The 14,781-nt window shown below is 43.4% G+C and overlaps 1 protein-coding gene across 4 annotated transcripts; it reads left to right on the top strand.

Moving 5' to 3' along the window:
* Positions 1-330: 330 nt before the first annotated feature.
* zgc:153867 (uncharacterized protein LOC337226 homolog) lies at positions 331-13,261 on the top strand. 4 transcript variants are annotated; one of them, XM_055931019.1, is made up of 6 exons: positions 331-849; positions 3,161-3,188; positions 9,624-9,773; positions 10,018-10,191; positions 10,517-10,594; positions 12,614-13,261. In XM_055931019.1, the coding sequence occupies exons 1-6, from the start codon at positions 667-669 to the stop codon at positions 12,640-12,642; spliced, it is 642 nt and encodes a 213-aa protein (XP_055786994.1). In that variant the 5' UTR covers positions 331-666; the 3' UTR covers positions 12,643-13,261. The 4 variants fall into 4 exon arrangements, with proteins under 4 accessions (XP_055786994.1, XP_055786998.1, XP_055786995.1 ...); XM_055931023.1 differs by lacking the exon at positions 3,161-3,188 and adding an exon at positions 2,910-2,937 and having other exon boundaries at positions 335-849; positions 9,624-9,767; XM_055931020.1 differs by having other exon boundaries at positions 336-849; positions 9,624-9,767.
* Positions 13,262-14,781: the final 1,520 nt, after the last annotated feature.

The raw sequence follows: 14,781 nt of genomic DNA, 5'->3' as shown, positions 1-14,781 counted from the left end.
TATTTTTAGCTTTACTGGCTGTATCAAGTCTTATTGTTACACAAATAGACACGACACACACACCCAAACCACTTCACAGTATAATTAGTGGCAGGTGTATAGGTGATGATGTGTATAATAATACATGAATACTGAGCTCACTTACACAAACAAGCATACTCACTGACTCACCCACCTGCCTTTCTGACCCATATAAAATGTGTGCTTTCTCTCTATAGCTGCGCCCCCTCCTCATTCGACTCTCCACTCCTACGCGGCTCAATCTCAACGTCACTTACATGCTCTTCTCTTCTATACAACCACCTCTCTCTGCCTGATCCACCTGCCTGTCCCCCAGGCAACTATACTCATCCCTCTCTCTCGGCCTCTTTATCTCTCTCTCTTCTCTATCCGTCTCTCACTCCCTCTCTCTAAATATATCCCTCTCTCTCCACTATCTCTCTCCACTATCTCCCTCTATTTATAGACTTCCCTCTCCATTTCTCTCTCTCTAGCTCTCTCGCCATCTCTCCCTCCCTCTTTTCCTCTCTCTCTCTCTCTTTCGCTCCCGTACACATCTGACACACTTTCTCTTTTTCTGCCTCTACTCCTCTCAGCAACCACATTAGTAACCAGTACAGGGAACAGAGTGTGAGGGCGACAGAAGTACTGTTACGAACTCCAGAAATGGCCCCTAAAAGAGAACCATCTATTAAGAAGACTCCATCGCCTGTGGCCCAGCAGCCCAGACTAGGGCCTCCTTTCCCTTGCCTCCCCTCAGCTAACCCTGCCCAGCCAAGGTCAGCTCCAGAACAGAAACCCAGGATGCTCCGACCCTCTGATTCTCCATTTGACCCCAGCACCATGGAGGTGAGTGGAGGTGCCTCCCACAGCACCCAACTCTTTGTGTGTGTGTGTGTGTGTGTGTGTGTGTGTGTGTGTGTGTGTGTGTGTGTGTGTGTGTGTGTTGTGTGTGTGTGATGTGTGTGTGTGTGTGTGTCTGTGCACAGCAATGACAGAGCTAATGTGGATCGCATTCCTAAAATCTAGATCAGTGGAAGTCTTTTTACAAAATGTATCGATACAGTGCTGAATAACTACTATGACTAATAGGGCATGCTGAAAATAGCCCAATGCTCCTATGTCATAATAGACTGGAAAGTAGGCAGAGCGATAGGCTGTTTCTTGAGATGCAAGCATTCAATCCATTTTGAAATATGCAGTTTACTACTATTGTTTTGTCCTGGGAAATGTTCGAGGCTCAAAGCATCTCAAATTATGTTTCGTCAATAGCATGATGACTCCACAAATCCTCTTCCAAATAATCTTCCTATTGTTTTATGAGAGACTAGTAGGAACCAAACTACCAGTATCATTCTGGGATAAAGATGAGTTGAGAACTAGGGCACTGCTATAGAAGCTGTCTGTGACTGACCTCCTCTGGGAGGGAGTGTGCTTATTTCTCTCCAGGAGATACTCTGCTATAACCTTGAGCCTTCCGCAGCAAACATTTACATATTCATATCCTGGGGGGGAAGGTTAGTGAAGGGAAATGAAATAAACTCGTTTTCTTTCCTTTATAAAAATGTTTGGTTAGAAATGTAAAATGTAAAAAAGACATATTTGTGTTTCATCCACATTAGGCCTGTCACTCTGTTATGAAACATCCATAGCTTTGCTCTCATCAATGCTTTGTGTGTTACTTTGCAATAGAATTAGTGGTCTGCTGCATGTCTGTGTGACGAGAGTTTATAAAGGGGTCAATATACCCATAGACTGTAAACACTCCTTGGCACTTTGTCCTCATTGATCAGAGGACTAGACAGGTTGTGGCCTAGTCAATGAGCTAGTCTCAGAACCTAAGGAATCCAACACCATTTCTAGAACAGGCCAAAATGAAACATACATTCACAGTATAATGTAGCTAGGCCTATGACAGTTTAAAAATGTTTTACCACGGATAAAAGAGGAAATTAGAAGATCTAGTTATATATCTAATAATGCTCCTGAGTGGCGCAGCAGTCTAAATTACTGCATCTCAGTGGAAGCCATCACTACAGTCCCTGGTTCGAATCCAGGCTGTATCACATCCGGCTGTGATTGGGAGTCCCATAGGGCGGCGCACAATTGACCCAGCGTCGTCCGGGTTTGGCCGGGGTAGGCCGTCATTGTAAATAAGAATTTGTTCTTCACTGACTTCCCTAGTTAAATAAAGGTTCAATTAAAAGAAATATATATATACTGTATATATATCTTTGGTTTTACCATGGAAAAGGGCCAGGGCAGGGGCCACTCTACCCTGGCATAGCACCTGTCCATGGTTATGCGCACTGCGCAGATGCAGCACAGAGGAGCTATGACAAGCAAGTAAACACTGCTGGGGCTGTGCTAGTACTAGTAGGGCTTTTCCTTGCTGACGACCCCTCACATTCCTCCAGCTCCCGACGTCTTCGACACACTCCAACAGCCACAGATATGGTGGGTTCTTCAATAACCTGTATTAACTAACTAGCTATCTATTCGAAATCCTATTCTTATTTCGGGAATTGTAGCTATGTCGAATTAGCTAACAGTTCGTTAACTTTACTAGCTAACGTTAGCCAGTTTAATTGAGCAGAACCAACTAGCAAGTTAGCGTTATCGTAGCTAATTAGCTTACTGGCTAACGTTAGTCGCTTACTCGCCAGTTTAGCAACCCTAGTTTATCGATATAAAGTGGTATACCAGTAGCTAAATCTCAATATAATTTGCCATTGTCTCCAAATGTCACCCAGATGTTAGTATTTCTCACTGACTAGTAACGTTAGCTAGCTAGTTCCTAGATAAGGGTGTGATAGAAAGTTGTCTGCCTAGCTAGCTAGCCACAGATATTTCGCAACAGGATTTTACAAAATCATAGTAGCTAGCTAACTTTATCTTTCTTTGAACAGTCTGACTTCTCAGAAGATCAAATTATGGGTGAGTTACACATTTTGCTAACTAGATTAGTTAGCTAGCTAATTTTCCCAAACTTGACCAACTTGCATGTTGCCATCCTCAACTCAGAGACAAATGCCACTTATTTTTCTTTCTTGCTTGTCTTACTTTTTCTTTACTGGCTATCATCTGCTTTATGCCTTGTCTGTCATTCCTCCTATAGTAGCAAAGTTACCACTCTTTCCTTACTGCTTGTTCTTTCCAGATTGAGTTTAACCTGGATCAAATACACGGTGAGTTACTGGCGAATGACCCTAAAATTTGGCCCCTAAGTCTTGGACCTGAATCTAACCGTGTTTAAGGCATGTTGTTGGTCTGATACAGTTGCTGAAGGCTGTGATAGCCAGTCACACCATGGATATTATGTTACAAAGTGTCACTGGTCTATTTTATGACAGACTGAGTCTTACCTGTTATTTTAGCCCATTGTGTCATGTCTGTTTCCTGTTTTTTACTGTCAGTAGAAAGTCTGTTTTATAGCTAGTTTCATCCTCGTTAGCTCAGATCCAGTATACAAGGTAGTAATAGGCTCCTGGTGTGTTTGTTAGTGCATTTCTATAGACAGGAAACCTTTTGCATACCATAGGTCATCACTCCACTTTCTGTGTTTGCATCAAACTACATACATTCCCAATTGTCCCGTTCCCATGTACCATAAAAGTTTGCATGCTATCTTAGTAGCTTGTCATCTCCCCTGGAGTGTTCCCTTTCCTTTTTTGGAGTTAGACACAGACTAGTATATGAGTCTTCTCCACTCCCTGGCTTGTTTAATCATGGTTGACAATACAGCTCTCTGTCCCTCGCTCCTCCATGACCTAATATGGTGTTGGGAAATGGAACTCAGCGGGCCATGAGGGAAGAGGGAGGTACATTCCTGAGAACAGGAAAAATTACAGCAGTGCTGTGTTTGCCTGTAGTTCTGAAGGGATATCCCATACTCTGCAGGCCAGGGTTGTGGTCAATTCCACTTCAATTCAGTCAATTTGGGAAGTATATGGACACTTAATTTAAATATACATCATTTTCAGTTTACTTCCTGATTTCACAGAATTGAACAGGAATTGGCCCCTAGTCTGATAAGTGGTCCTAGAACCGAGAGACCGCCACCAAGCGCTTACATAATTTCTCCTTCTAGGCCTTTTAGTGGCTTATGGGCCCTTTCTAGTTAGTTCGGCCAGCTTCTTTATAAGACTTTGCTACTACTAATCAACTTGTTTGTTTTAAGGAAATGTTCAGCTGAATAGTAAAAAAAAAAATTGAAACCAAATAGACTGATCTCAATAACCTATGGTTGAGATGCTTTGGCATTGTCATTGCTTCTGCACTGTCTGCTATGGATTTAGTGTTTTCTGTGCCCTACACTAACACTCAGTAGAAACCTGCATGCCTCCTTGGAAGGCTTAGATAACATCTCCCGACCTTATATTACGCAGACCTATTTAAGGTCATCAAATATTCAGATGGAAGTAAATGCACAAAAGAGATTACGACATCTGAGAACTTACCTGTGCGAAGACTCAAGTGTTGGTTACATAGGAATTCATATCAGATTTTTTCCCCCCCTTGTTGATATTTGAGTCTACGGTGTTAGCCTAATTAGGCACATTTACAAAGCTCATGGTAGTTAGTGTAGGCTGTAGCAGGTGAGCCTCTTGTGGCTGTTTAGTTTGACTTGTTTGTCATTACTTGTTAATGTGGATGCGGACTAGGCTAATTCCCTTAGTGAACTGGGTGTTGTGCCATTAAAAGGGGAACCGTTCTCATATGTGGCTACATTGGATAATGTTCCCCAGCCTTGCTTAGGTAATGTCATTCTGCTCAGGTGTTTTCTTCCCCCATCTACGCCGCTGGCCTCAATTAACCTAAACAACAGACCCCGTTATCCAGGGTAGAGTCTGATATGCGCCTTCGTGTAAAATGAGCTGGCTTCTGTCGAAAACACACGGAGAGACCCCCGTCAACGGCGCAAAATTTGCCGCCGTACCTATGCTAAAGTCTTGTTGCTTTGCTAGCTTTTGGTATTTTATTAGGGTCCCCATTAGCAGTTGCAAAAGCAGCAGCTACTCTTCCTGGGGTCCACATGAAACATAATGCAGAATGACATAATACAGAACATCATTAGACAAGGACAGAACTACATACATTTTTAAAAAGGCACACGTAGCCTACATATCAATGCATACACACAAACTGTCTAGGTCAAATAGGGGAGAAGTGTTGCTTAATCTGTTTTTTGAAACCAGGTTTGCTGTTTATTTGAGCAATATGAGATGGAAGGAAGTTCCATGCAATAAGGGCTCTATATAATACTGTACGTTTTCTTGAATTTGTTCTGGATTTGGGGGAAAGACCCCTGGTGGTATGTCTGGTGGGTGTGTGTGTCAGAGCTGTGTATAAGTTGTCTATGCAAACGATTTATGGATTTAACACATTCATGTTTCTTATTAAAATAAGTGATGCTGTCAGTCTCTCCTCAACTCTTGGCCAAGAGAGGCTGGCATGCATAGTATTAATATTAGGCCTCTGATTACAATTAAGAGCAAAACGTGCCGCTCTGTTCTGGGTCAGCTGCAGCTTAACTAGGTCTTTCCTTGCAGCACTGAACCACATGATGGACAATAATCAAGATTAGACAAAACTAGAGCCTGCAGAACTTGCTTTTTGGAGTGTTGTGTCAAAAAAGCAGAGCATCTTTTTTATTATGGCTAGACCTCTCCCCATCTTTGCAACCATTGAATCTATATGTTTTACCATGACAGTTTACAATCTAAGGTAACGCCAAGTAATTTAGTCTCCTCAACCTGTTCAACAGCCACACCATTCATTACCAGATTTAGATTTTTTTTATTTTTTTTATTTATATAGCCCTTCTTACATCAGCTGATATATCATATATCAGTGATCGGTAAGCTGCTCTGGCAGTTGATGCTTAAAGATAGAGAGGGAGATATAAGACTCCAGCTTCAGTGATTTTTGCCATTTGTTCCAGTCATTGGCAGCAGAGAACTGGAAGGAAAGGCGGCCATAGTAAGTGTTGGCTTTGGGGATGACCCGAGAAATATACCTGCTGGAGCGCGTGCTACGGGTGGGTGTTGCTATGGTGACCAGTGAGCTGACATAAGGTGGGGCTTTACCTCGCATAGACTTATAGATGACCAGGAGCCAGTGGGTTTGGCGACGAGTATGAAGCGAGGGCCAGCCAGCGAGAGCATATAGGTCGTAGTGGTGGGTAGTATTTGGGGCTTTGGTGACAAAAAAGAGGGCACTGTGATAGACTGCATCCAGTTTGCTGAGTAGAGTGTTGGAGGCTATTTAGTGAAAGACATCGCCAAAGTCGAGGATTGGTAGGATGGTCAGTTTTACGAGGGTATGTTTGGCAGCATGAGTGAAGGAGGCTTTGTTGCGAAATAGGAAGCCGATTCTAGATTTAATTTTGGATTGGAGATGCTTAATGTGAGTCTGGAAGGAGAGTCTAACCAGACACCTAGGTATTTGTAGTTGTCCACATATTCTAAGTCAGAACCGTCCAGAGTAGTGATGCTAGTCTGGCGGGAGGGTGCAGGCAGCAATCAGTTGAAGAGCATGCACTTAGTTTTACTTGCATTTAAGAGCAGTTGGAGGCAACGGAAGGAGTGCTGTGTGGCATTGAAGCTCGTTTGGAGGTTTGTTAGCACAGTGTCCAAAGAAGGGCCAGATGTATACAGAATGGTGTCGTCTGCATAGAGGTGGATCAGAGACTCACCAGCAGCAAGAGCAACATCATTGATGTATACAGTGAAGAGAGTCGGCCCGAGAATTAAACCCTGTGGCACCCCCATAGAGACTGCCAGAGGTCCGGACAACAGGCCCTCCGATTTGACACACTGAACTCTGTCAGAGAAGTAGTTGGTGAACCAGGCGAGGCAGTCATTTGAGAAGCCAAGGCTGTTGAGTCTGCCGATAAGAATGTGGTGATTGACAGTCGAAAGCCTTGGCCAGGTCGATGAAGACTGCTGCACAGTACTGTCTTTTATCGATGGCGGTTATGATATTGTTTAGGACCTTGAGCGTGGCTGAGGTGCACCCATGACCAGCTCGGAAACCAGATTGCATAGTGGAGAAGGTACGGTGGGATTCGAAATGGTCGGTGATCTGTTTAACTTGGCTTTTGGAGATTTTGGAAGGGCAGGATGGATATAGGTCTATAACAATTTGGGTCTAGAGTGTCTCCCACTTTGAAGAGGGGGATGACCGTGGCAGCTTTCCAATCTTTGGGGATCTCAGACGATACGAAAGAGAGGTTGAATAGGCTAGTAATAGGGGTTGCAACAATTGCGGTGGGTAATTTTAGAAAGAGAGGGTACAGATTGTCTAGCCCAGCTGATTTGTAGGGATCCAGATTTTACATCTCTTTTAGAACATCAGCTTTCTGGATTTGGGTGAAGGAGAAGTGGGGAGGGGGCTTGGGCAAGTTGCTGCAGGGGGTGCTGAGATGTTGGCCGGGGTATGGGTAGCCAGGTGGAAAAAATGGCCAGCCATAGAAAAATGCTTGTTGAAATTATCGATTATCGTAGATTTATTGGTGGTGACAATGTGTCCTATCCTCAGTGCAGTGGTCAGCTGGGAGGAGGTGCTCTTATTCCCATGGACTTTAGTGTCCCAAAACTTTTTGGAATTAGTGCTATAGGATTTCTGTATTATAAAGCTAGACTTAGCTTTTCTAACTGACTGAGTATATTGGTTTCTGACTTCCCTGAAAAGTTACATATCGCGGGGGCTATTCGATGCTAATGCAGAACACCACAGGATGTTTTTGTGCTGTTCAAGGGCAGTCAAGTCTGGGATGAACCAAGAGCTATATCTGTTCTTAGTTCCACATTTTTTGAACGGGGCATGCTTTTTTAAGATGGTGAGGAAAGCACTTTTAAAGAGCAACCAGGCATCCTCTTCTGACGGGATGAGATCAATATCCTTCCAGGATACCCGGGCCAGGTCGATTAGAAAGGCCTGCTCATTGAAGTGTTTTAGGGAGCGTTTGACAGTGATGAGGGGTGGTCGTTTGCCCGCGACCCATTACGCATGCAGGACATGAGGCAATAATCTTTGAGATCCTGGTTGAAGACAGCAGAGGTGTATTTAGAGGGCAAGTTGGTCAGGAGGATATTTAAGAGGGTGCACATGGTTACGGATTTAGGGTTGTACCTTGTAGGTTCCTTGATCATTTGTGTGAGATTGAGGGCATTAGCTTAGATTGTAGGATGGCCAGGGTGTTAGGCATGTCCCAGTTTAGGTCACCTAACAGTACGAACTCTGAATTGATTGTCCCCCATCGATCTTCACATATGGTGTCCAGGGCACAGCTGGGGGCTGAAGGGGGTGGCAACGGTGAGAGACATGTGGCAACGGTGGGAGACTTGTTTCTAGAAAGGTGGATTTATAAAAGTAGAAGCTCGAATTGTTCGGGCACAGACCTGGATAGTATGACAGAACTCTGCAGGCTATCTCTGCAGTAGATTGGAACTTCGCCCGCTTTGGCATTTCTATCTTGTCGGAAAATGTTATAGGTAAGGATGGAAATTTCAGGATTTTTGGTGGCCTTCCTAAGCCAGGATTCAGACACGGCTAGGACATCCGGGTTGGCGGAGTGTGCTAAAGCAGTGAATAAAACAAACATGGACACGCATGCTTTGTTTAATGCCAGTGGCAGGTCATTGGTAAAAATAGAAAAGAGTAGAGGGTCTAGAGAGCTGCCCTGCGGTACACCACACTTTACATGTTTGACATTAGAGACGCTTCCATTAAAGAAAACCATTTGAGTTCTATTAGATAGATGGCTCTGAATCCACAATATGTCAGAGGTTGAAAACCCATAGCACAACATCACAAGGATGTTGTAGCTAATTAACCTGAGTTGTAAACAACCAAGTCTCATTCTTCTACAAACAGTGATGTTATTCTCTCTTGAAATCGGAGTCCTCGAGTTTTGCTTAGGCTATAAGCCTGTGACACACAGCACAAAGCTGCATTTAAAAAAACAATGTAGCCTATTTGACTGATAAACCTTAGCTTGCAGGCAAATACATTTTAAACTACATCTTTAGTCTACTTAGCATAGGGAAGATCATAACAATTCCTATTCTGCACACGACCCACACAATTTATCTTCTTATTAAACAGATTTGCTTTCTAAGTTGACGCTTGCGGTCCATATATTTTCTCTCATTAACTCATATGCGTTCTATTTCCAGTGTGAGCACACTCGTTCACTCGCTTTAAAAAAAGAAAGCTCTTTGTTTGAATTGGGCTTTAGGCTACCCACTCCACTGTAGTTGGTGCTCTCTCATTTTACTTTCCTACGTGCCACCGTGTTGATCCCGCTGGTCAGGTGAAGGGAGACCATGATTCGTTCATTAATGGAATAAGCTGATGTTAAACAATGCCAAGTTCACTAACCTGTTATTCTAGCAAAAACTACCTGAAGTAATACACACATTATCAGTTGTTATCATATTGATTGGTGTCTTTCTCTGGCCTGTCTTACTTATCCAACCTCTCTTGCATTTCCAACTTGTTCACCATCTTCCCGTCTTGAATTTCTTTTTTTCCATCTCCTAACCATTTAACATCCCTCTCCCGCACCCAATCATTCTCTCCTCACACTCAACCATTATCTCCCTCCCACCCTCTAGAGTTTAAGGAGGCTTTCCTCCTCTTCGACAGAACCGGCGATGGGAAGATCAGTTACAGTCAGTGCGGCGACGTCATGCGGGCGTTGGGCCAGAACCCCGTCAATGCAGAGGTCCTCAAGGTCCTGGGCAACCCCAAGGCTGAGGGTGAGGGTGAGATACAATAGAATACTGTATACTAGTGTTCTATTTCATTCTGTGCCCTAAACATATCTCTCTACCAGAACTAGTTTGGACCAGGGTTCTTTGAGTTTTCACAAGCGAAGGCGTTATCTGATGCAAAAATGATCTAACCGCCTTTGACCTAGCGATCACTTGTGCTGAAAGGGTTATAATGTTTAGACCCCTGTGTTCATTCATATCATCAATTCATTAATTTCCTCCATTTCTACTTCAGAGATGAACCACAAGATGCTTGACTTTGAGCAGTTCCTGCCCATGCTGCAGGCCATCGCTAAGAATAAAGACCAGGGCTCCTTTGAGGATTTCGTTGAGGGACTGCGCGTCTTTGATAAGGAGGGCAACGGCACCGTAATGGGGGCAGAGCTGCGTCACGTCCTCACCACACTAGGTGGGTTACTGGAGCGCCATTCTTTTACTCTCATCCACATCTGAGGAAAGACATTTCATGTATTTAATGCAGAATGCAAATCCCTGAGCAAAAGGTCATCTAATTTGGAAGTTGACTCAGAAAATATAAATCCCAAATGTCGCAAAGATAATCTCTGTAATGTGACAATTAATTTTTTTAGTCAAAGCACAAACATCAGATTTCAGAAGATTACCGATTTTTAAAGTGTTTTCTTTTTAAGTTCAACACCAATGAGAACACACAACTTTTGAACATAACAGTGTAGCTATTACTTTACTAATATATGAGTTTGTCTGTCCTTCAGGGGAGAAGATGACGGAGGAGGAGGTAGAGACGCTTCTTGCCGGACACGAGGACGCTAATGGCTGTATTAACTATGAAGGTGAGCGGGAGGGAGGGGGAAACGGAGAATGAAAGATGGAGGGAGGGAGGGGAAACGGAGAATGAGGGAGGGAGGGAGGGGAAACGGAGAATTAGAGATGGAGGAGACACTGATGTGTTTTTGGGTCTGATTAGGTTAATAATGTGTTGTAAGTACCCCACCGACCTTCCACGACTTCTACTTCTAACCACAACACCCTGGTTATGCAATGATGACCGTGCATGTTTCCTTGCTGTGTGGAGAGAGGTAAAGTGCAGAAGTTGTGGCGGGGGAGGACTTCTGAGCTACAGTGTGTACAACATGAAGATATGGATGTTTTGGTGCAAAGGTTTGTTTATGCGGGGATCAATATTGATAGCGCAATCTTGCAGGTAGCCTTTAGGTTAAGAGCATTGGGACGGTAACCGAAAGGTCGCTGGTTCAAATCCCTGAGCCGACTAGGTGAAGAATCTCTGCCCTTGAGCAAGGCACTTAACCCTAATTCCTCTTAAGTCGCTCTGGATAAGAGCATCTGCTAAATGACAAGTGCCAATGTCGATGGCTGAATAAGTGGACAAGTTTGTTTTTCTATAACTTTACCGTTGAAGCAGTTGGCTAAAGAACTGGACGGAGGCGGTGAAAGTACCAGCGATTACAATCTCCCGTGTCACTGCACAATGATGTAGCTCTGCAACGTTTTGTATACAGTAACTGTTCATGGTGATGGGAGAACCAGATTGTGAATACAAACCGAATTGGTAACATGCTGTGTAACTGTTCTTCCTCCACAGCGTTTGTGCGTACCATCATGTCTGGCTGAGCGCCGGTATGAGCAGGGCAGCAGAGGGTATACTGTAGAGCCTACTTGAACAACGGGCTTCTTCTCAGGCTCTCCTGCTTTAGGCATCCCTGCAAAACATACACACAAAAGCTGTTATTTGCCTTGTAAACCCATTGTACATCTTGCAGTGGGATAGCCTGGTGAGAGAGAGCCCTGTTGTAGGGCAGTTTGGACTGGAGGTTTTGACTCGTTGGTAGACTCCCTGTTCTCTCCTGCTGCCCCCTGTCTCTCTCTCCTACCCTGAGCCTGGCTGCTACAGCAGGCCCCTCTGCATGTCTGGATATCCCCTCTGTCTGAAGAATTAGTGGAATCTCATTTGTATTCCTCGCTTCCTCTGACCTTTTCCTTCAATGCGTTTTGAGAAGGAGAAGAGGAGAGAGGAAATACAATTGATATTCACCCTATAGAGGGGTAGTTTATACATGCAGAGCACTCTAGCAGGAGTGGTTGTTGTACTCCATGTTGTGTTCGGAGCTGGGCTGGATAATGTAATTGAGCACCTTTTGCAGCAGGTTATTACCCACAATGCAATTTTCTCATTTGGGCCTCTCATCACATGAATTCCATGCTGCCACAAATAGGCAGTTTGCTTTGGAAGTCTCTCTGTGGAAGCCCCTACATGAGAATTAACACTAAATTGACCATTTGAATCAATGTGAGCATATCTTATATATTCCCCCAACTCTGACTCAACAGACCAGTCACTCCTCCCTTTTACTAACCCCAGAATTGCAGTGAATTTGCTATTTTTTGCTGGCGATATCTTCTCTCCTTGTGGACACTGATTATAGCTGAGTGCTATTGTGATCTCTGTAGACCCCCCCCCAATCTCTCTCTTCCCCCCCTGATCCGTGCCTCATAGAGAAAACAAAGATGGTTTCTCTTCTTTAACGGTCTCTTGGATCCTAGAACAGTCATCCTGGCCAAATCCGTCCACTTTGGCTGAGTAGGAGATACTGTAGAGATGATCTCTTAACCTCTGTCCTCCTCCCTCGCCCCCACTTTCCTCTACTCATGGACGTAGAGAAACAAAGGATGTACCTCCTACAACAGCATCCCTCAACAATGTTGAGGTCGAAGGGTTCATTTTCAAAACAACCAACATTGTTGCTGCATTTGGAGTGGATTTCCCCCAATTAGCTGTGAATGGGGATTCTAATGTTGTTTTTTCTCTCTCTTCCTCTTTCTTTACATCACAGAACTCGTCCGGATGGTCATGAGCGGTTGAAGATCGGGAAGAACATTCCTTCCTATTCTTCGTTTTCACCCTGTTTATGTCTGTGACACATTTCCCCTCCTTTTTGCAACTAGTTTCCAGTCCTGCCCGCTTCCTGTGCAATCTTATTATATCTTCACGTTTCTTTTTTTTTTCGAAAGTGCCTTTACATTCCCAAGTTAAGACCATTAGTGACCCAAGCTTTTTTAAAATTGTTTTAATGCGTCAGCCTGGTCCATTGAATTAAGAATAAGACCAACTTGCATGTAATTAGAAGCTTGTGTGCTGCTGGCGTGACCAGCAATAACATTCCGAGAGAGAGCACTTCATACCAACTGTTTGCGCTGTCTTGCCTGTTGCCAACTCTGTCAATGGTATGACAGTGACAGCAATGGAGTTGTCAAGACTGCACAAAAAGATCTGAGACCAGGCTAATGAAGACTTGCTTTAGCTGGGAATGTCTCCCTTCCTATCGCTGCCAGAGCTATGCAGTTAGTTAACCAATATGTATAAGAAGCCATACAATCATGACGACATAGAAATCCATGAGTGGTTCAGTGGATTTTTTTTTATTTTTTCTTCCATTTATTTGTTGCAGCGTTCCAATAAAAAAAATGCTTTTCTGAAAACATTTTATTCTTCGTTTTTTTTCTAACAAATTAAAATTGTGAGAACGTGATTTGACAGGGTGAACATAATACACCTATGAGTGTTTATTGTAAAATACTTTTTTAATAATTTTGTTTACCTGACAAATTTTTTCTTTTAATTAGTGCTCAAAAATGTGTTGCAATCTATTAAGTGGGCACAAGAGGGCAGTGCTGTGTCTGTTGCAAAAAGACCATTGTACTCGGCACATCCAAGCAACGTCTATTGTATGTTTTGTGAATGACAGGTTAGGCGGTAACCATAAACCCACAATGAAACCAAAACTAATTGAATGACTACAATTCTAACAGTCTGCTTTTTATTAAATATTGGCATAATGAGTTTGCACTGTTGGAAAAGGCATGCTCTAAATCAATGGGAATAGTTTTCACTTCATATAACATGTTTCTATAGTTACGACGTTCTCTTGTAACCAGTGTAATATAATTGTTCTAACACTCTTAAGAGAGCTTTTCTTTTACAACCACTTCAATCTCAACTTTCCTCGGCGCTGACTGAATTTTAAAAAGATAATTATTGTGTTGAGATTGTACTACAGTTTAATTGATCAGTGTGTGATCCTGTATGACAGTGTTCTGGATTGGAACATGAAACTGTATGACAGTGTTCTGGAACATTCCCAGTAGAATCCTGTATGTTATGTTGCTTAGTGTGCCAAGACCGATTCCTCTCTGGCTTCCTGACCTTTTCCTTATTCCCCTCACAACCAGTCAACTATTTCCTCTCATTAGGTACCAAGAGATCTATCGGTGTGTGTGCGTGCAAAAGATAAGGTATCATAGCACAGTGGTGAATAGGTTGTCCACTAATTACTGAGCGTACGTGCACAGGCCTGTGTTTGTGTTGGATGTAAGTGAAGTGTATTGATTATTTTAAACCTGCAATTTGTGAGCGTGTGATCCTCGTGGCTCTGCATTCGACAGGGGAACCTCTAATGGCCTGCAACCTGCCTCAAAACATCTCCACCAATTAATTTTACACTGGAATCTATCTGCCAGGACTACTGGAGAGAGCAAGCAAGGGGGCTGAGCACACACACACTTTTGCTTTCTGTATTTTTCTCACGCACACATGCACACTCTCCCTCTCACACACGCAAAGATCCACCCCACTCGCTCCCACAGGCAACAGATTCACCAAAGCCCTTTAAATCCAGGAGGCCATTAACTCTCTCCTTTAATTAAAGGTTTCCCTCTGCTCTCTGCCAATACTACAGGTACTGTAGTATTCAAGAACCAATCAAGGAGGAGGAGACATCGCCCTCTGGATGACTAAATATTTCAACAGTGAAATTGCAATAAAAAGGAGAGGGCAAAGATTACATACAAGCATAAATTAGTTCAACCTCACATTTGAAAATACTGGGGAAAAAACGTTTATCTGTCTAAGTAGGAGACATCACTGGAGAATCCCAGAGATAAATGTCTCAAATAGCCTAGTAATTACCAGACTGAATACCACTGTGTGTCGAACATGTATGTG

The sequence above is a fragment of the Salvelinus fontinalis genome, chromosome 8 (assembly GCF_029448725.1).
Source record: "Salvelinus fontinalis isolate EN_2023a chromosome 8, ASM2944872v1, whole genome shotgun sequence".
Taxonomy (NCBI): Eukaryota; Metazoa; Chordata; class Actinopteri; order Salmoniformes; family Salmonidae; genus Salvelinus; species Salvelinus fontinalis.
Note: the sequence above shows the minus strand (reverse complement) of the source record. Positions and strands in the feature narration are given on the sequence as shown.